Raw genomic sequence first — 23,206 nt, forward strand, 5'->3', positions numbered from 1 at the left:
ATTATAATGTACCTTTAGGTTAAGGAGGTGAGTGGTTGTGATAATGCTATTTCCAAACCTGTGGACTGTTCTCATTAACTAAATGAGAAAATGTTGGATATAGTCCACGGATCAGGCAGCACCTAAAGAGAGAAACATGATTAATGTTCCGTCATTGAACTTCCCCTGCAGGGATTTTTTTTAATTTCAAAAATAAACTTTATTCATAACAAAAAATTATATACAAATGAATAACAGGGATATTGCCTGATCTGAGTATTTCCAGCACTTTCTGTCTTTATTTCAGATTTCCAGCATCTGCAGTCTTTTGCCTTGCAATAGGTTTATAAGTGAGTTGACCCTGACAACTGTGTTTGCTCAGCTCAAGGGTACAACCCTTTTCAAATCTCGAGTGAGCAGAAGGTTCCTACGAAGACCCGCAGCCCTATTAATTTTCATAAAACACGAGAGACTCTGGGATAAATCCAGAAAGTGTCCTGGTGTGCTGATAGAAATTGCTATTGGTTTATTATTGTCACATATACTGAGATACAGTGAGAAGGTTTTGATTTGCGTGCCATCCAGACAGATCATTGCCATACATAATTATATGGAAGCAGTGGAAAAAAAAGAATGCAGAATATAGTGTTGCAGTTACAGAGAAAGTGCATTTGCAGGTAGACAAATAAAGTGTAGGGGCCACAGTGAGGTACAGTCGGAGATCAAGAGTTCATCTTTTAGCGTATGAGAGGTCCGTTCAAGAGTCTGATAACAGTGGGATAGAAGCTGTCCTTATTTTAAAAAATACACAAAAGCACATTGGCAAGGCAGGAATTATTGCTCCCTGTGGGAGGATGTACCACTGAGGAGTTAATACTCAAACAATCTTGGTGTCAATATGAATCTGCAGTAATTTTTTTCTGCCACGGGGTGGCTCTGTACAGAGCTCCTCCAGCTTCGTTGCAGAGCTTGATTCACCAGAAATCCAGCTCACGTGCTCGTTTAATGTGCAGTGATTGAATTAGGTACAAAGATGTCATGTGTCACCACAGAGCTTTGTCGTGGCAGGCAGACTTGCAGCAAATTCTATGGAGAGGAACATTTAATCTTGGTGGAAATAATAGCTTGTAGAAATGTTTAATAGAGGAATGTAAGAAATAGAATCAGGAATAGATCACATGATCTTTGAACCTGCTCCTTCACTCATCAAAATCATGGTTGATCTCTCTCTACCATTTTCTTGCACTGACCCCATACCCTTACTATCCAAAATATATCAATCGCTGTTTTGAATGAAGTTAATGACGATGTCTCCACAGTCCTGTGGGGTAGTGAATTCCAAACATTCGGCATACTCTGTGGAGAGACTTCTCCTCCTCCTCTTCAGTCCTAAATGGTTTAGTACCTAAATTGTTCTCAAATAATCTCTGGTTTTGAACTCCTCAGCCAGGGAAAATGTACTCCCTGCAACTAGCAAGTTGAGCTCTGTAGGAATTACGTAAGTTTCAAAGACATCTCCTGTCATGCTTAACTTTGGAGAATACAGGCCTAGTCTATTCAATTTCTCCCTAAATGGCAAACCAGTCTATAGAAAGCATGCAATAAGGATTCAATGGCACTAAATCCTCTTGTAGGTAAGAAGGTCAAAACCATACACAATATTCCAGATGTAGTCTTACCAAGGCCCGATATAATTGCTGTAAGATACCTTTACGCCTGTATTCAAATCCTCTTGTAATAAAGGCCAGTGTATCATTTGCCTTCCTGCTCAATTGCTGCACCTGCACATTAGCTTTCTGTGACATGTGTACAAGGACACCATGGGTCCCTTTGAACATCGGAATTGCTCAATCCGACTCTATTTATAAAAAAAATTCTGATTTTCTGTTTTGTGGATAATATTGCAATTTTCCACATTATTTTGCATCTGTCCTGTTCTTGTCCCTTCACTCAACTTGTCTATTATCCCCTTGAAGCCTCCTTACATTCTCCTCCTTTCTCAGCATCCCACTTAATTTTGTCCCCTCAGCAAATTTGGAAATAAGACATTTAGTCTCCTCAGCCAAATTGGTTATATAGATTGTGACTAGCTGGGGTACAAGCAACAAGCCCTGCAGTACTTCACTAGTCATACCCTGCCAACCTGAGACAGAACCATTTATTCTTTCTCTTTCCTGTCTGTCCATGAGGCATTTCTCAATCCACATCAGTATATTACCCCCAACCCTTTGTGTTCTCACCTCGCTGACCAACCTCTTGTGTGCAATCTTCTTGAAAGGCTTCTGAAAATCCAAATATTGTACATATATTGGTTCAACCTTCCCACATGCTCAAAGATTCAGAATCAGATTTATTATCACTGACTTAGATGATGTGAAATTTGTTGTTTTGCAGCAGCAGGACAGTGGAAAGACATAAAATTACTATAAATTCCAAAAATAAATAAATAGTGCAAAAAAACAAGATATTGTTCATGGGTCCTTAGACCATTCAGAAAACTGATGGCGAAGGGGAAGAAGCTGTTTCTGAATTGTTGAGTGTGGGTCTTCAGGCTCCTGTACCTCCTACCTGATGGTAGTAATTAGATGAGGGCATGTCCCGAATGGTGAGAGTCCTTAGTGGTGGATGCTGCCTTCTTGAGGCACCTCTTCTTGAAGATGTCCTTGATGGTGGGGACGGTTGTGCCTGTGATAGAGCTGGTCGAGTCTACAACCCTCTGGTGATTCAGTAGATTGAGCATGTGACCAGAATGGGACTATTGGACAGCCAGTGTAGGAACAATAACCTGATAGCTGTCTCCTGTGCAATATCATTTTATAATTCCATAAATATGAAGAAGGAAAGAAATAAAAGTCTTGGAGAAAAAGGTGGTTCAGAAGAGAACAAAAAGCTGCTACTTTTCCAATGACTATAAGAAGCAACATTATTTTTAATGATAGTATAAGAGTGTTATTTTTGTAAACTACAAAAAAAATACTGTTAGAAACAGCCATCTGGCAAATTAATGGCATGAACCCCTCCTCATCCTAAGCCAGGCATGAGGCCCTGCATTGAAACAGTCCTGAAACCGTGCCATAACTGGTTCTCGCACAGAAGCGGAGTATGAAAATGTCAGTAGCCCACCTGTTTGTTTCACTGAAACTGCAGTGAGAAATCTCCTGCCATTGGATAAACAAAAGGTTGTAAGAATTCTGCAATATTCTTTGCCTCAGCAACACTTTGCAAAACTTTACTTCATGCTACTCCCCCACAGTCTAACCAACTGGTTCAAATACACCAAAATTGACTAATTTGGACTTACTGAGGCATAGGAAGTGCTACTGTAGCACAGTCAATGATCATTTTCATTCTTCCATAAATAGCCTATAAAACAAGTTTGGGTTAATTTACCTCTCGAGCACATCTTTGTTCTGGGAGCGTTAATCACTGCACATTCATCTTAAAGAGGTAGTGTGCCTTTATACTAGTTCAAGGGAAAATAGATTGGAAAGATTTTGATTTGCGTGCTTTATACCATCTGTATAATTTTCAGCTGAGCTGTGGACTATGAAGCATGGTTGACCTGTTGAATTTACCTCTTTCCAGATATTGAACGGTGTGTTCCAGGCTAATTCAGTGACAGGTTGTTTGCAACTTGTGGATGCATCAGGTTCACTGGACTGTGTTGTGCAAAACTCTGAAGTAAACCAAACAGCATTTAGTGACACCTCATATATAGGTAAGAACTTGGGAAGCTTAAAATGACAGCAGAACTGTGTGGTTCTTTTTATTTAAAAATTATTTCAAATATTTAATTTGAAAAATAAATCGAGCCTAAAGGAATTTCTCTCATACGCTTATTTAAATTAAACTTTGCTGTTGTTATCTAACAACAATTATGTAACAGCATTTATCTTGCAGCATGGACACACTTCCTTGTGGCAAAGGTTAGAGTTGGGAATAGTGGGGTCATTCCGGGGGTAAAGAGAAACAAGGCTTCAGACTTGGAGTCGAAATTTTCAACCAATCAAAATTATTCCCTCTTGAGATTTCAGCAGTTTATAAGCAGCTGCAATTTTCTCAATATGCTTTTCCAGGTTTTTACTCCCACTGGGAATGTTTGAATACTGACTACAGGTGATATGGTGGGGTGCATTGTGGTTCACTTTGCATCCATTCTAAAGCCTTGTCTGTCCCGTGAGTTAGTTCACATGAGATTCCAAATAAATATTAGGCTCGCGTGTCATAATTATGTAAACACAAATATAGAATGGATCTACTTTTGCTATATGTGTAATTAAAAACACAGGAAATCTCAGTTAATCCATTAAACTCAGGACTTTGGTGCCGAACTGGCAGATTTTCAGGACTATTGAACGTTATTCCAATTAGTACTTGCAACACACATTCAATTATCTTTGTTTAGATGTTACAGAGCAACATGATATATTTTCTAGGTGAGTTTAAAGGGAACACTGAAAACAGGGCCTTGGTGAGTTCCAAGGGAGAGTGGGAACCAGGGTCTGGAGAAGGGAGGCTGGGAACCAGGGTCCCGGCGCGCAGGAGGGAGGCTGGGAACCAGGGTCCCAGCGCGCAGGAGGGAGGCTGGGAACCAGGGTCCCGGCGCGCAAGAGGGAGGCCGGGAATCGACACCTGGTGAATCAGATGCCAACATTAGGATTTAGAGTTACTCGGCATGTAGAAAGGCCCTCCGACCCAATGTGACCGTGCTGACTGCCGTGCCTATCTATACTAATCCTCTTTACCAGCACTTGGTCTGTAGTCTTTCTTGCCTTGGTGACTCGTGCTCGAACAGGTACTAAAGTGTTGAGAGAGTACCTGTCTCCACCACCCACTCGGATAATGTGTTCCAGATTCTAGCTGTCCTTTGGGTGAAAATTTTCTTTCTCAGATCCCCTCTAAACCTCTTACCCCTTACTGAAACCTATGTCTTCTGGTTACAAACATTCTGCGATGGGGAAAAGTTTCCTACTTGTTATCTTATCTATCTCCTCATAATTCTGTATACCTCTTTTAGAAACACCCTTCCATTTCATCTGCACCAAGGAAAACAAACCCATCCGATCCACTTTCTCCTTGTAACTGATATGTTCCATCCCAAGTAACATCCTGCTACGTCTTCTCAACACCCTCTCCAGTGCAATCACATCCTTCCAATAGTGTGGTGACCAGGACTGCACACAATATTCCAGCTTGGCCTAACCAGAGTTTCATGTTCCATGACCACCATGCTCTTGTCTTTTCTGCCCCAGGTAATGAAGGCAAGCATCCCTTAAGCTGCCTTCACCTTATCTATCCGTGCTGCAACCTTTGGGGATCCAGGGACTTGTACGCCAAAGTTCCTCTGGTCCTCAATCCCCTTTGCTGCCATACATGGTGTAGGTCCTATCCATTATTAGGCCTCCCAAAATGCATCAATTTGCACTTATCAAGATTAAATTCCATCTACCATTTCTCTGCCCCATTTACCAGCTGATCATTATCATTACATAGCCTAAGACTACCCTCATTATCAACAACACCATCAATTTTTGTGTCATCTGCAAACTTGCTAATCGTACTTCCTACATTTACATTCAAGTCAATAATGTGTATAAGAAACAGTATGAGTCCAACCACCGATCGCTGTGGTACACTACTGGTCACAGGCTTCCAATCACAAAAACAATCCTCTGCCATCACCCTCAGTCTCCAATTACCAAGCCAACTTTGGATCCATTTGCCTTGGAGCACTGACCATAACCTTTTGGACAGCCTTCCATGTGGAACCTTATCAAAGTCCCTGCTGATTTCTGAACAAGCGGATAGCAGGTTATCAGAGTTTTATTGGAATTGGTTTCTTATTGTCCCTTGTATCGAGGTACAATGTAAAACTTGTCTTGCATACCGATCGTACAGATCAATTCATTCCACAGTGCATTGAGGTAGTACTCTAGATTGACCTGAGAGGAAACTACAAAATAATGTAATGAATTATATTTGAAGTAGTTATTTAAGGACATCAAACTGTAACAAGTGTGTCAATGTTAATAAAAATGATGAAGATCACTTGCTGCTCCCCAACCAACATGTTAAGCGGCTTTTTTATTTAAAGCCTTAGCTGGATTTCCTGCGTGCTTTCACTACTTTCTGTAATTAGTTACTATTTTTGAATTATTTTTTGTCTCTAATGTGTCTGGAATTTATATTTGTCTCTCTTGCAGGCTGTCTAGTGCAGCTGCAGAGATACCAGCTGGTTTTGGAACGATTTATGAACAGTGATTTCCCATCCTCCAAACACCTTGATGATCCTAACTTTGTAAAGGAGAAACACACCAGGTCAGTGTACAGTAAATTTCATTAATGAAGTTCAGAATATTAAGGCCAATCTTGCAAACTCTTAATCCTATTGTGACATGATTTTGCATTCACCATGCCCTTGTGAGAACCAAGCTATACCAACCAGAATATAAATGGACTGACAGTAAACATAACTTGTCAAAATTTAGTGAAGGTGAATGATTGATCAAATTGGTCATGAATCATACCATCTATGTGTGAACATTACCAAGAAGAAAAGAAGATCTCCCAAACAGACGATTTATATAGATTTACTAGTTCTCTTTCAGATGTGTAGTTAAAAAAAAATGAATTAAAGCCTAGCTTACATATCTTAAAATGAATGAGGATTTCAGCTTGATCTTTTATATTAAGTTCAAATTGCCTGAATATTCCCTGGCATGATTTTGTATTTATTATGCTGAAATTTAATAATTTCTCTGTCAAACTGAGTTCAATTTTGAGATTACATTGCAATTTGATTAAAAAAGCATTGGCAAATTCCATGATGTTATATCAATCAGCATCTGAGGAGTATTCTACCAACTGCATCATGGTTTCCTTTCAAGACTATACTTTGTTGTTGATCATCACTTGTTCTTGAGTAAGACCATGACATCTGGTCTGTGGTGTTCTGATGTGTACGGAGATGGCCAATATGGGCTCAAAATTGTAATTGTGATGATATATGAGACTAAATCTGAACTGAATTAAAGCCCCATCAAAGTGTAGAATTTCTAATCATTCTCCTTTCACGTGTTTAATTATCTTTAATTTTCAAAATTCCACCTGGTGTTCCTGGACAAAGGAAAAGTAAATTTCTAACTTGTCTACTCCTGATCATTGCCCAGCCATCACGGATAAGAAGGTAAGAGCAGGAACAGGACTAGGTCAATCTGCCCCTGTTTTACCATGCGATAAGATCACGGCTAATCCAGTCTTGGCCTCAGTGGATTTACTGATGAATGCTAAAGTGATCACAGCCATGTACCATAGAAGTTTACTGCACAAAAGACGGCTTCAGCTCATCTTGTGCGTGCCAGCACTTTGGAGTGATCAGAATCCCCCTCTTTCCTTACCTCTACACCTCCCTCAAATATTTATATACTGTGCAGTGCCTTAAACACACATTGCACAAAGAAATATCTCTTCCCACCCAGTGATAATTGATAATATCACTATCTACTCAACTGGAGGAAGTAGTCTTTCCTAAGCAAAAACCTCTATACAACTTCAAAGATCTCTGCTTTGATTTCTGCAAAGATTTGGCTATTTCTGTAATGAAAACAGTCCCATGATCTTGTATAGCCATTAATAACATTTTAGATTCCCATTCCTAACATCAACGATGTATCTACAACATGGACAATCTGTGTATTATGAAAAGATTTGAGAAAAATGCCCCTTATCATGCACAATTGATCATATTCTCAATGTCATAGTTACAGGTAAGCATCAGTAAGTGAAATAAAAAATAATGAACCCATGATGAAGTTGCAGGAGCTTTCTACCTATTTTGGGTCATGACATTCCTGTTGACAAAAACAAAAAGGAAGATGATGATTATTTGTTCAGAGAATGTGAGAATTATTGACTGTCCAGCATTTATTGCCCATTCCTTCTGAGTGCTTTGCTTGAGCATTTTGGGGACTAATTAAAAGTTAACCACATTTTGATTGGCTCGGAGTTATTTAGGCCAGATTAGATTATCACAGCCAATGTCCTTTCCTGGACAACATTAGTAAACCTGATTTTGTTTTGGCCAATTCACTTGTTCCACCTGATGCTAATTTTTACTTGAGATTTATTATTTAATTACTTGAATTTAAATTCCTCACCTGCCATGCTAGAACTTGAACTCTTGCCTCCAGATCAGTAGTCCAGGCCTTTGGCTACCAGAATTAACATAAACTAAAGTACAGTTTCATAATGATTATGTTTCTAAATTATTCAGCTGCTAGAGAACAGTGCGATCACAAAACTTATGTTGCTGTCATTAAATTTGGATGGCGCAGTGGTTAGTGCTGCTAACTCAAAACTCCAGGGATTTGGGTTTGATCCTGTTTTTAGGTGCTGTCTATGTCGAGTTTGCATATTCTCTTTGTGACTGTATGGTTCCCCCTCCCACCTCAGAAGATCCATTTTCCTCCCAGATTCCAAAGACATGCTGGTTGGTAGGTTCATTTGTGACTGGAAACTGCCCCTAGTCTAGGTTGCTGGCAGGAGAATTGGGATGGGCGGGGAGAGGATGGAGATGATGGGTATTAGTGTAGATGGATGCTTGATGATTGGTGTGGACGTGGTGAGCTGAAGAGCCTGTTTCTGTCCTGTAACACTCTGACTAAACAGGATGAGGTTTTTTAACACAGTTAATGACATAGCCTTAGTATCTTGCTTCATTGTTTTTTCTTAAGGATGGGCTACAAGCCCTTTGGCAGAGAACTCTCCATTTACAAAAAAAATGTATTGAAGCATCTTACAGCGGCAAATTAACTTACCAACCAGCATGTTCTTGGAATCTGGGGGAAATCCAGGCAGGTTACCGGTGCCATTCTTCTGTAAACGTTATCTTTGATTTGAATTTGAGTGTAATCTGTCTTTATAGAAATAGTCTTTAATGTCTAATTGTTGAAAATCCCTCTTAAAATGTAAATGTATGGTAAATGCACTACTTTATTTCACTTTAGTTCAATTTGAGCCATTCTCTTAAAATTGTTCAATTTATATTGTGGCAATTAAAATTGTCTCCACAGTTATTTCAAGAACTGTGGCTCTGACTTCAGAAGATTAATATTAGATTGGTTTAAACTATTGTTTAAAATTGAAATTGCAGAGAAAAAGAAATAGCCTGCTTTTATATAGATCCTTGTATCTCAATAGCGTCATGCTGGAACTACATTCATCCAGAACAGTGGTGCAATCCACCTCCCAAGTACAGCATTGTAAATAATGGAAAGGCTATGAAGCTGAAGAAAGTGAATCATTCATCAGAGTACCCAGTACCTGCCCTGTTTTTGTTGCCATATGTGAATGATGCTATCCACGTTCATGTTATTAGAACCATAGAAAACTATAGCACAGAAAACAGGCCATCCGGCCCTTCTAGTCTGTGCTGAAACTTTATTCCGCTAGTCCCATTGACCTGCACCCAGTTCATAACCCTCCAGGCCTCTCCCGTCCATGTATCTATCCAATTTATTCTTAAAACTTAAGAGTGAGCCCGTTGTGTAGGACATGGAGATGGAAAGATGGTGGAGATAAGTGAGAGAATGTTTGAGATAGTCATTACCAGCCACTTCTTAATTTAAATTAGGAAATAAATCCTGCTCTATTGGAAGAGTTGTGCATATAGCTGAATGCTGTGGAGTTGTCAGCAAATTGACCTCCTGACCTGTGAGATGGAAGGATTGCTGAACTCATCTAAAGTAGTAAACCATAATATCTTTCCTTGAGAAACCACTTTAGTAATGTATTGGAGGCTTCTTATTACAACCTAAACACCCTCAACCAGGTATGATCTTACCATTAGAAGATTGTGACCTTGATCTCCTCTCAAATTAACCAGCTTTTAGGGCTTCTTGGTGCTGTGCTAAGTTGAATGCTGCTTTGATTATGAGACCAGCTTTCATTTCTATTTGCGGTGTTTGGCTTAAAGCACGAACGGAGCTGGGAATCAACAATCCTAGTAGGGAGATATAATTTTATTGCTGTACAGGATCAGCTCAGCTGTGGAGCAGATATGTCTGATAATACGATGTAAAACATCAATAGGATGTTGTCATGGCCATTTCTGTGTTGGTTACTCACAATTGCTTCATAACGTCATATACAGTGAACAAAGTAGGCTGGACACGATTATGCTTTTGGTAAATGCAAGAGGAGGACTATCCACTTTTTGTCCGAAACGCTTACAAACACTTTAATTCCCACAGGATACTTGCACCTGTCAGTTGTATAGTATTGTTCTTCATTATTAACATTGATGTGTTTGGGTTATAGACCCCTAGTAGGACAGTTCAACTATTTTTATCCTGTAGCTTTTGGTATTTGCAAGTAGCCCTGTGTAACTATTCTTGGTTAATACTTTGGGAATGCCCTTTTGTCTTTACTTGCGTTTGATTCGGCATAGCTTGCTGACTCCTGGGAACCGAATTCCACATCCTTGTACTCTGATCCTGTTGATTCCAGGTTGTACCTGATGCTCCTCCTGCTTGGGCTCCTTTACAGCTTTTATTTTGTGCTTATTTCTAGCTTCTGTCTATCCTTTTGCAGCCATTTCATCTTGCTTCTACCTCTCAAGACACTGCTGTTGTTGCCTTGGTCATATGGGTGTCACTCCTGTTTCTGTAGCAACTGTGAACTGTTTTAATCCCTGATCTGACTTCAGCAGTAATTGATTGCACCCGTGCTGCTGTGGAAGTACCATTCCTTTCAGACTAACTCTTCAGAGGCCATGTAGAATCCATTGAGATCTCCAATTTGAGGAAAGGGAAAGCATGGTTGAATGGCTTTGACAAATCCTTTAATATTACCTTTGGCTCAGGTAGAGTGTCTCTGTCAACTTCCGATCAGATGGTCTACACCTTTATTGCCTTCTGCTTCTGTTTCACTTCAGATCATTATCCATTATCCCACTTTTTTGTCAGGGAAACATGGCTTCAGGATTCTTGGACCTTGATGCTAGTGATTAGGGTCTCTGGGGCAGTCTGAGCCGAAGGGAACCAAAGGGTGGTTTGGGGAGGAACTCACGAGTAAGATGACAAAACAATGGAATATGATCAAAGGTGATGCAGAAAGCAGGAAAGCAGCAGACCATGTGTGATCTGATGGGGGCTGATACAAAGATAACTAAGACACGTTGTCTAAGTGAGAGGGGAATATTTAAAGGATGCGTCAAAACCATTGAACCCTATTTTCCTGCAGTCGTCACTAGAAAATGCATCCACCAACCTTGTACATCACCTCCCACTTGTAAATAATCAGGAATAAAACATAAAGAAAAATGAGCAACGTAGCATGAACACAACACACGTTGGTCAGGATACCACATCATTAGAATTGACCTGAGAGACCACAGGGAAGATCAGCTCATAATATATCCACAGTCTTGTGTGTACAAAATACCCCTTCTGAGCCATGAGTTTTGAGTGACGTTTTTCCACTCGCAACAGGGAGGGAGGGTGGGTGATGGGTGGAATTGCTAAATATATATCTGGCACAAAATGCAGTATGTGCAGGTCTCCTGAGATGTATGAGAATCTCCTCTGCATCATTCCCTGCTTCTCAGCCTTTGCAATTATTTGCATTGAGGACATCAAACACTTATTAAAAAAAATTATGGCGCCGCACCTGGTTCTCGTTGGTTGTCGACTTTTACGTCTCTGCTTTCTTTTTCGGCAATGCCACTTTCTGTTCTCGCCTCTGTTTCATATGATTTCAGCTGCTGACTCCCTGCCTGCACCTGTCTCTCTTCAGTTCGCCTGACCCATCACCCCAACCAGCTCAACCACATTCTGTTGCTCGTTGTTAGAGGCCACACTCAACATGGTAGGTCCACTCCCTTAACCTTGCAGACCTTAAGTTACTAAAATCTCCTTGTTGTTAGCACACGAGAACTTTCCTGCCATCCTCTTTGCTGGCTGAGAAAAAAATTAACTCCAGACTTAAATGAATGTGTAAACTTGGTCAATGTTTAATAATATAAGTCACGAATCGAAGTGAGTTGGCTTGGATTTATAGAAGGAATGATCTGTCTTTATACACCGCCTTTCACAGTCTCTGTCTCAAAGCATTATGCAGCTTATTAAATCCTCAAGTGAACACAGACTCAAGTTGAAGCTGATATATCCTACAGTTGAATGGTTATTGTGTCCAATAGCCCAGCATCATTGACCATTTATTTCTGTGAGTAATAACTGTAGAAAGTGCCTGGAAAACTGCTGAAGTCCTGATACAGGGTCTCAACCCAAAACATCAACAGTTCCTTTCCCCCACGCAGATGCTGCTTGACCCACAGAGTTCCTCCAGCGTTTTTTTTTTGACACCCACTTGTTCCTGTGGCATCCCTGGACAGGAAGGAAAACCAAATATTAAGGCATAAAAAGTATCTACTGTTTGGAGAAATGGGTCTGGCACATTTGTTGAGGAAACTGGTTTGCCTCATTGCAATGCCAGGTTTTTAAAGCCATCTTTTTTGCAAAGAGAAACGATTGCAGTAAGTTGGGTGAGCTTCATAATATGTAAATCAACATGTCAAATGCTTAAATTTAATTATATGTTCAGAGCAGATAATGTGTTAATCTGCTCGTATGCAGTCATTGTACATAAATACAAAACATAGTGGTCAAAATCTTTGTATATGTAACAAAGTTTATGTCACTATTTGTTTTAATGCAATATTAAATTAGTACAAGATCCTAGTCAGAATAAGCATCGTGCATAAAATGCAACTATTTTCCTCTCCCTAAAGCTGCCCAGGCAAGGCGAAGACGACCAGGATTTTGTTTCTCTGAAAAAAGCTCTGCAGTATTTTTCCATTGGATTGTCGACGTGGCAGGGCTTGTTGTCTTTAGGGGGGATGATGGGAAAGGATTCAGAAAGGCATTCAGCAGTTGCAGGTTTTGCATTGAAACTACATACAGTGAGACATGAACATTGAGAGATTTTGTAAATGAGTAGCATCTAGGATTTAATTTGCAAATAAAAAGCATATTGTATAAATTTCTGCGCAACATAAATAAAAGCTGCAGTATGGAAAGACGTCCAAACGTCCTTGCTTGCCGCGTTTGCTTTGGAAGGAGGGCATATTTAGTGGCTATTATCTGCAATGCACGTCATTTGTGAACCCTCAGGGATTTGCTGGAGAAGGTGATTGGTTCGGGCAGGAAGCGTAGAGGGCGGGGTAGCTCACTGCAGCAGATGTTTTTGTGGTTACTGAGAACTCTCCGGTTTCAGCCACAGAGCTTCGCTTTTGTTGCTATTCCGTTTAAACCCAGTCTGCGAGCTCATTGCAATGCAAATACTCTGCAAATGCACACACACACACTCGCTACATATCCAAGCGCCCCTTCTCTCTCTCCTCTCTGCACCAGATTGGTAATTTTAATTTTTGTCCTATTTTAAACAGGGTCTACGTTCAGTTTTGTGCGGGCGATCTGCAAGCACTGGGGAAAGGTGCGAGTTCAGCAAGACCAAGCCTAGCGCCTTTGCTAATCCCTGCGCCGCCAGCCACTGGTGCAAGTGGCGAAGCCAGCAGCTGCAGTGGGGCATGCAAAAACGATGAGGTCAATAGCATCACATCCAATCAGCACCAGGTTGGCCCTTCCCTTCCCAAAATGCCTCTGCTGGAGGAAGTTGTGCTGCAAGAAGGCCATGTTGGTGAAAGTAGAAGAACTGTCTGTTCACACCCATTATGGACTGCCAGAGAAGCGGCGGGCTGTGCGAGCAAGAAAGGACGGCAGCAAGGAGCAGGTACTTGCATTGGTCACCCGGCAGCATGCAAAGGCAAGAGGAAACACGAGAGCTCCAGTGTAGGCTGCGTTACACAGTTAATGGTAGTAACTCACAAAGATGCCTTGATGCTCAGGAACTGTCAATATGGCAGAAACGAAGGCTCTGAGCATACTAATGGCTCTGGCGAGGCTTTCAGCAAGAGGACTAAGGCAGGGCTGGGACTGGCTTTCCACGCTTCTGCAGTCAATCTAGGAAGCCCCAGACAGTGGGAAGATGAAGGAAGCATCGAGGGATTGCCAGAACTGGAAGCAGACCTCACTCTTTGTTCTGAAAACAACAACCGTACACAAGTAAGTACTGTTTTAATTGAACTTTGTCCTTGAAAACTAGTGCTGTGATGCAGCACAATTAGAGCTGCCTAATTATAGCAGCCATGGCTGTTGTTATACTGTGTTCTAATCTCTCTCAAATTGAAGTGAATTTGACACAAACTTCTGGTAGATTTGCAAACCTTATTTGGATAAATCTCCTAAATCACAAATAAACGACAGCGTTAACCCTTTAGGTACTTTTCCCCTTATAAAGCTCGTATGTTTTTTTGGTTTTGCAGAACTGCACAGAGGTCAAGCCTCCAAACACTAATGGTCATATTCAAACGACTAATATGTTGCACAAGGTTAATAATAGAGGAATGCTGGTTACTGATGACCTCCAGTGTGTTAGTTAACAAGGTTATGGTTGAGAACAAGTATTGCCTTGGTTGTGATCGATTAAGTTGTTTACTGAATGCAACTAAATATGAAGTGATCCATGAGTTATCAAAAGATTTCTTTGTTTGGGTGTTGGCTTTGTTAACTGTTTGTGCTGAGGGTGTCACATGATTTAATCGACCCTTTTCGTGTATTTTGTAATTTTGCATCTGAGGTTTTGGTGGGGGGAGGTATTTTTAATCAGCTATCTTAACTATTCTGTATAATTTCTAATTGAGTTTACTAATAGTGAAAGTACATATTTTATTCCTTATGAAATTTTCAACTTTGCCTGGTAAAGTTCTTATAAAACTGAAGCTCCTGATCTCTGACATAAAACAAGATCTTTAAAAAAAATATATATCTTTAGTCAAAAGAAACTATGCTGAGAAGTTATAAATTTCAGCTGCATTGAATACTGCACAGTACAAATAGCCCTTTATACCTACACAGTTTAACTCTTGAGAAATTGGTTAACAATGAAGTCTGGTGGATATAAACAAAAGCTGTGACAGTAAAATGATTGATTGCTAATAACAGTTCATTAAAAAGGTGGTCTCCGTGTCTGAGCACATTTGGATTGTCAGAATACTGAAAATAAGAACAAACGTACAACTGTTCAAGCATTTATTGATTGCTTCAAGAATTCACTTCAGAATCTCTTTAAATCATTTAAGATCTACCAAATGAAACATAAACTAAGCTGGATATAAACCTTCCTCCAACTACTTCCTACTAGTTTGAAAGAGTTGAACAGGTTCATTCTATTGTGCTCATCATTTTCTGTTTACAGGATAAACACTTGGTTGACTTATTACGGTGGCCTGATTAATTTTCTGAGTTCAAAAGTTCTTACGTTTCTCTGTTTAAACTTATAATCATCTGTAGAAAGAATGCATAACATGAAACATCAGAATTGGTCATCTGCATCACGAAAGGTGCAGTTTTTTGTTTACAAATTAGCATTTTTATATTTTTGTAGTGATATAATTCATAAAGTTCAACAACATTTTGTAAATTTGTTCAAATAATTCAACCATCAAAACCATTTTGTTTGCAATATTTCTTTAACCACCTAATGTAAATCCTGTGTTAGTATATCAAAGTCTTATGTTACAGACTGAAATTTCATAGCTGTCACTTTTTTGTATTCAGAAATGCTTTATTAAAAATGATTTTCCAGCTTCTTAAAACTAATTTGTAAATTTGCCAACATTGTTTAGCAATCAAAGGTGCAGCAGAAAAAAAGAAAATTGCAGGCAACATTTTAATTACTTATTTTGTCATACAGTTTCTTTTAATTGTTTTATTGGTTGGCAAATGTTGAATCGAGCACTTGATTTTTTTTTGGTTGAATTTAAGAGCTCTAAATGCGTAAATGAAGATCATTGTATCGGTAGTTTTGACCAAATATTTTGTTTAATCTTTTTAATGTTTTTGGATGAATTACTATCATATGGTTCATATGACATTTCCCGCCAATTTATGGGTGCCCGGAAGTAGGTTCAGCTTCGCCTAGTCTTTACAGTGAAGACGACTAGCTTTGAGGAAGCGCCATTTTATTACAAAATTCATGCTTCCTCTTGTATACGTTGGGGCAGCAAGGGAAGCCACACTAGCATAGAATCGTCATGTTTACTTTTATATTTCTGTTATATGCTGCTTTTGGCAACAACTGCAGTCTGTCTAGTATGTCTTCATTGTTCGTTTGGTGGGCTCTACAGTAAAAGGGTGCAAAATTAACTCTTGCATTCTCCGGTAAATCAAAAGGGAAAATACACTGCCTGTTATTTTGCATTTTCCATTTTCTATCAGTAAAGAAAATCTTCCAATGAATCCAATGTTGTGTACAAAATTTCCCTGTATATGCTTTTTTTGAAGTGATAGTTTTGAAAGTTTAAAAACATCTGACCAGCAGTTTAATAGTGAAATGCTGCAGGTTTCTTTTTGTTTGCAATATCCATCTCATGCAATCATGAGTTCTAGTACATGTGTGGAATGTGTTAAGATTCAACTCCAGACATTAGAAGAGCAATTGGAATAAAGGATGAGCAACTTAAATTTACCACTGTTTTTGCATATAATAATTCAAATACCAATTAATTAATGATTCTAGGTTCAGCTTTAATTAAATTCATGTCATGAAAATATTTTGAATGTAGGATTTAAAAAAAATACATTTGGTGCAGTGAGTGACTAGTTTAGAGTTTATTACTTCTGGTTAGCTTCTGTCATTCTGAAATTTAAGATGTAAGATAATTCTGAATGTATTTCCAAACCTAAATGTTTCAGACCTCTTTTTCTGAAATTCCTGAGGAAGAAATGAATTGAAATCTGAAACGAGATCATCAGTTTGGTATAAATAGCTTTACTAATATTGCTGTTTTAGTTTTCTTTAAATGTTAGTCACTTGACGCATTCTCCTTGAAGTTTTCTCAGTGAGGAAAAAGAGATGTCAGGCAGGTGACTGTTGTTTCTACTGTTTGTATGTACTCACACAATGGAATGACTAAATAATATGGCACATTTTGTTAATGCATTTTGTCACCAAAAACAATAGGAAAATGTCTTCCAAACACCAAATCCGGTATCAAGTGTTCAATCTGTGTAACTTCTCTTAATTCATGTACTAAAGGTAACATAATAATTAAATGCAGAAACAGCTTTGAGAATTAAAATTGAGCATTAGATAATTTTGCAAATGCAAGTTTCTTCAAATGTTGCCTTATTAGCTTGGGTAAATATGTGAAATTTGCAACTGACCTCCAGTAAAAAAAAAGGTAGAAAAATGTATTATGTTATATGACAAAATGCAAGTTGCAGGTATCTAAAAGCACTTACATACTTTTAATGTTGTCCTTTATACAAAGAAACTAAGACTTTTTTTTACACAGTAAGGCGGGCAAAGATAGCATATTGGCAAAAATTGTACACAGTTACAAATCAGTGTTTTTTATATACAAGGTTTCCAACAAATTCATAAAACTATCACCAACAAAATGGCTGGCAGCCTATCTCTTGACGGGTTATGTGGTTGATACAGTTTATGCATAACAAAGAATCTATTAAAATAATTGTAATGAATATGAAGGATATCTTTCAGATGGTTAATTGGTGAATGTGTGGAAGAATGTTTAATTGTTTATTTTGAACAATTTCTCATAGGGAGCTAAAACTCTCTTCCTGATTGAAATGGTCAGTGCTGTCTAATGTGAAGCCATTAAAGCCTATGAAGTAAATGATGATAGCAAAGCCCACAGATATAATCAAATTGTGACCTTTACTATACTTTAAGGGTGAAATCCATTATTTTTTCTGATCAGTAAAATACAATGCAATCTTAATTTCTCACCCAACATATTGGGCAGATAGTTATCTTTCCTGCACAACGTTGTTTTATGATGACGGCATTATTTTCATTAATCTAGTTGCTCATTTTCTGGTCCCAAAGTTTACCACACCGAGGGATTTAGTAAGAGGCGATAATGTTGTATTATAGGTTTATGGATTCTGCATGTGGGACAAAACTGATATTTAGTAAATAAGGCATGATTGGTAATTAAAATAATACCTGAAATTTTACTACAAAAGGTTGATTTGTAAATTGCATGTCTTTCCTTCCAGGTAGTTTCTCTCTAGGGCATTATTGTAGAATCTTTTGCCGCAATTGCTGTTGCCTTGTATGTGACTGGCATTTGTATACCCCTCCCAATATTTTACACAACTGATGGACAAATTGTAGCTGCTCTTTGGCAGCTGGGAAGTCCATGGTTTTGGAAGGAACTGTGTTTCATTCCTGCCATAGATAGGCACGCACATGCAAATTGGCTCAAATCTAGTGAAATTGACCAAATTGCATTTCAGTATAATTAATTGTAGCTTCTGCTGATTTACATGTTCTTTTCCTGTAAAGAATGCAAAAAAAACGAAAATGAGTTGTTGCTTGCTTCTGTAGATTTGACTTCTATTGACTTCTTTTGACACCAGAAGTATAGTTAATAGATGAATTGCAGTTTGGGTTTCATGGAAGGAAATCTTACTACATATACTAAATCCTTGAAGTGCTGGAATTTGGATGGTAGAAGACAAAAGGTTGATGTCCCTGCTTTGGGTCCAACTTGCCTATTGTATGACAGTTTGAGAAATGCCCTTGTTATCAATTTGAGAATCAGATGATCAAAGTTAGTTTTGGTCTGTCTGTGGAACTGAAATTTGCTGTACCTTGTCAGGGAGACCAGATTATTGGATCCATAGGTTCCAGACTAATTTTCTGTATTGCTTTGCTTTAGGATCAACATCTGATTCCCAAAATGAGGTTGATAAACTTGAGAAGAAAAGGTTGTAATGTCATAGATTTGTTCATGTTTAGAATTCCCCACTTCAATTTTCATGAATTTAGATCAAGTAAACAGCAAGCAAATTGCTTAATTGTGGGATCTAACAAAGTCATTTGATCAAAAAAAGTTCCGCTTAATCAGCAACATGAATTTTGGTTCAGGCAAATACACCTAAATATTTCATTGATATATTTGTAGAATTTAATTTTGAAAGCATTTAAAATGAGCTACATCCTCTATTTCCTCTTTTGTCTCTGCAACATTGTTCAGCCATTTCCACATGATTTGGACACTTGAAGCTGCTCTAAGATTTTTTTTGCCCTTCAGCATGTGTAGAAAATCCATTGCATCACACAGCTGCTGTGTCTACCACACTAGTGTTGATGTCTAGTTTAACCCAGAATTTGGCATAACTTGTTTCAGAAACTGTGTTAATCCTAAAATTCAATGATTTGGTTGTACTGGGATAAGGAACGTTATTACTCCAAATGGTTCTATTTTGTCCTCTTTCTCCCATGCTATTAAAATGTTAACACTCGTGTATGCAGGTGTTCGGAACAATTTAATAAGAATGCTAATTACAAACATACGACTCTTATCAGCTATTTTGAGAGCTGTCAATATAGTTCCACCATTTGGACTGCTCGGATTGTATCTTCATTTTTTTGTTCCTGCGGTTTTGTCTGTTTCTCAGTGATCTCTTGCCACTGATGATTTTTCTGCTTGCATATTGTATAATGTGAAAACCAAACATTTTCAAATGACTATTTAATATTGAAATTTTTACTTTTAAAGTTACAGCAGAAATTCAGATGTTTGAATGAGATGATTGTGGGCAAACAGGTAAACACTGGAGTAATAGTCTCAATTTTGGTCTTGTGTTTTTGCACTTGCTCGGGAGGTATAAATAGATTTTTGTATAATTTTTTTCTTATGTCTTTGCAGGTGCAGTTGGATTTCATTGGTGAAGCTGTGCGGTGGTACCATTTGATAAGTCGGGGGGGAGTGTACAGAGTCATTGGACCAAAACAGGTGGTAAGAGAAGTAAAAGCTCATTATGAATATATGATCATGAGAGGCAAACCTCCCAATAAAATGTGACACCATTTGCATATTGTGGTTGCTTTTGAACTCATTGCAGTGATAAAAGGAAAGAAACCACAACTTATTGGCCCAGATTTTGATGGTAAACGTTGGCTCTTCTGAAAGGAACCACGAGTATTTAGTTTAAATGCCAGTAAATCAGTTACTTTTGCACATTTGCAGTTGAACGTGAAAGTTATAAAATTGGTGAATGAAAGATGGTGCCACATCTATCAGTGGAGTCCAGAGTTAGAACATAATCTTGCTGACATTACCAGCATTTACACTGGAGAAATATTTCTGGGCACTGGGTTAAACCTGGGGCAAAATCCCATCCCATTGATTTCCATAAGGATGTGGGGAATAAAGGCAAGAAGAAAGAAAATAATTTTTGTTTTTTTTTTGTTTTTAATTGACATTTTGTTGATTTTATTTTTTTTTAAAAAGATCTTGACACTGAAGTTCTTTTATTTTTAAACAGTCTAAAAGCCTGACAACTCAAAGTAAAGCTGGGGGTGGTGCTTTAATGGTTGTGTAAGCTTTTGGGGGAGTTTCTGTGGCACAGCTTCTCCAATATGCAGTATGCTCTGTTGCTACACAAGCCTCATTGCTGGGATCTAAGATGCTCCAGGCAAACATTGCTGCTTTACCACATCCCAGCTCAAGACAAATTCATGCTTGTGGTGACTAGGGATTGCAAGTCCACACAAGCAAGATCTGGCCCATAAGAACTACGTTCTGATTTTTTACTTTGCATTGATAAATGTTTGAGCAAATTGATTTTGTGTAATTTTCATTTAAAGAAAAGGTGATTAATATCTCATTTTATTTCTCTTATTTATTCAGGGCACGACTGTTTATGAACAGCACTCTTCCTCTGTTCCGTTGAAGACTCTTCAGAGTTTGAATTGCCCACGCTGCCTTGTTGTTCAGCCTGACTGGAAGTTTCAGTATATTTCCACATTCTCTTGTTTACGCCAATCCCCAGTAAGTTGGTAATATAGAAATCAAAGCACAGATATCGGGTTCCTATTGTAACATTTTTACCGTTCAAGGATTTCATTGATTTGTTAATGAGTTTTGGAGCATTAGGAAGGTTGCAGTTATATGTAATATTAATAATTAGACATTGTTACCATATTGTGCAACTCATCTTGGTTTAAGATTGCAGTTCATGTGACTGGCTCTGACAGGCAATGAAGGCAAGTGAGGAATAATTGCTTTGACATTAGAAAATAAAAGATCTATTATTTTTTGTTTCTTATTACTCTGCCTGGAATAATATAGGTTTCATGATCATCATGTTTATATATTTTTGTGGGCCATGGCTCATGTTTTGTTTAAATATCTTTGTCTTTAAGCGATAGAATTGGAGCATTTTGCTTACTGGTAAAATTAATTAAATTTCAGCTTTCCAAAAAACAGATAGATTTGCCTCCTTACCTTGAAAAATTGGCCTCAGAAATACCTCATCCAAGCAGAATTCAAGACGTACTCTCTGGCAGGTAAGCACAGAAGTGAAAATGGAAAATTACCATTTTCCTATACCCTTGATTACTTTTCTAAACCCTATCTTTTGATTTACTGTGAATTATCTATGGTTCTACAAGTTAAAGTAAATTTCAGAGTCCAAATAGCCATTTTACAGGTGAAGCTTAAACTCCACATCGACAAAAGGTTTTGGATTATGCTCCATTTTGTCATGTCTGAGCTCAATACTATCCTTTCACTGTGTGTGCTTTTAGTGGGATCACTGGACAACAAATGGAGTGGGAATCCTATGAAGTATTTATGCATAAGACATTCCTTGTATTAAAAGCAATGATGATGCTGTTCACTATATTTCTGTAAATCCATATGTTAATTTTTCTGTTTGGAGACTTTTCTCCAAGTTTGCAAAAAAACAAAATCTAACTAATTGAGAAATCCAAATGGGGGAATTTGGCTCTAACTATTTTAAAAAAGCAAATTTTGTAATGTCCTCAATTGGAGTCTTATATTTGGATTGTCTACCAGTTTCTCAGCGTCGCTTGTCTCTTTCACTGGAATTATATTGGAAAGAATGTGCTTTGAATCCAAAAGAAGGTCCAACTTTCCAGCACTTATAACTGATATAGATACAAAAGGTAAGAATACAGTAACATTACAAGCTGTAGCAGAGAATTACATCAACTTTTTTTTTCTGAAATTAGTGTCTTGTGTTAGGTTGAAATGCTGCAATGTATTGTAGCAATGTATTGTAGCAATGTTGTGTGACAATAACAAGCTTGCAGGGTTTTGTCTAAAATTTTTCATCTCAGTCGACCAGGGAAGCTAGTAAGAAGCACTTTTGTGTTTTCTCAGTATAGAAAAGAAAAACATACCATCTTTTTTCCACCAGTGGAAAGGCTAAGGAAAAGATTATCTTTTGGATGGAGCTTTTAACTTTTTTTCCGCTCTGCAGATGTTTGTATTCAACTTAAGTGCACCCTGGCAGTGAAGTTAATTTCTTGAAGTGTTTCCCTGGTGAGTGGATTTTGTTGCACTTAACCGCTCTTTGCCTCTTGCTTGTTCGTAGGTATATTGGTTTCCTGGTGACTGGGGTCTGAAGTTCACTGTTGGTCATGTTCAGAATAGAGCCATGACCTTGGATGTCTATGTAGATCTCTTGCAATTAACTTATACCATTGGGATCTTGCCAGGAACCATTGTGGCATTTTATGATTTGGAGAGAAGTGTATCCAGGTTAGTTTTCCATTTATGTTGACTTGATTTACTTGCCTTGGCTCCAGACACTCTCGCTTTACAAATCTTTCAGCCAGTCACAAGTATGGCAATTGTTCCACCACTTCTGCAAGGGAGCTCTAGATTTCCAATGGCCTTGGAAGACAATGTGTTTGTGACTTCAGACCAATCTTTAAGATTGGGTTTCCTCTTGCTTGGCTATCTGCCTAAGAAACTAATTACCATCTGCTGACTCACTTTACCGTCTCAAACACCTGAATGAAATCATCTGTCAATTTATTTATACTTGAGGGAATACAAGCCAAATTTATGTAGCAAGTCTTCACAAATTAACCCTCTTATCGCCAGTATAATTTTGGTGAATGTGTTGCACCTCCCAAATTCCCTGTAAGATGCAGTGCTCAAAATTGAATGCATTTCTCCATGGATCTATTCTGAAGTACAACTACTTTTGTAATGCGGACCCATTGAGGTGAAAGGCTAATGTTTCATTCTGAAGTACAACTACTTTTGTAATGCGGACCCATTGAGGTGAAAGGCTAATGTTTCATTTGTGGTGGTGAT

The 23,206-nt window shown here is 38.4% G+C and overlaps 1 protein-coding gene across 1 annotated transcript in view; it reads left to right on the forward strand.

Moving 5' to 3' along the window:
* The window catches only part of LOC127583871 (CST complex subunit CTC1-like), a 42,300-nt gene extending 19,889 nt beyond the window's left edge, over nucleotides 1-22,411 (forward strand). Inside the window, exons 11-18 of the mRNA XM_052040265.1 lie at nucleotides 3,565-3,697; nucleotides 6,183-6,297; nucleotides 13,424-14,099; nucleotides 19,781-19,870; nucleotides 20,765-20,905; nucleotides 21,329-21,423; nucleotides 21,935-22,044; nucleotides 22,362-22,411. Of these exons, the coding sequence (XP_051896225.1) occupies nucleotides 3,565-3,697; nucleotides 6,183-6,297; nucleotides 13,424-14,099; nucleotides 19,781-19,870; nucleotides 20,765-20,905; nucleotides 21,329-21,423; nucleotides 21,935-22,044; nucleotides 22,362-22,411 (1,410 nt within the window). The remainder of the gene's footprint in view (nucleotides 1-3,564; nucleotides 3,698-6,182; nucleotides 6,298-13,423; nucleotides 14,100-19,780; nucleotides 19,871-20,764; nucleotides 20,906-21,328; nucleotides 21,424-21,934; nucleotides 22,045-22,361) is intronic.
* The last annotated feature ends 795 nt before the right edge of the window (nucleotides 22,412-23,206 follow it).

This window comes from Pristis pectinata, chromosome 28 (assembly GCF_009764475.1).
Source record: "Pristis pectinata isolate sPriPec2 chromosome 28, sPriPec2.1.pri, whole genome shotgun sequence".
Classification (NCBI taxonomy): Eukaryota; Metazoa; Chordata; class Chondrichthyes; order Rhinopristiformes; family Pristidae; genus Pristis; species Pristis pectinata.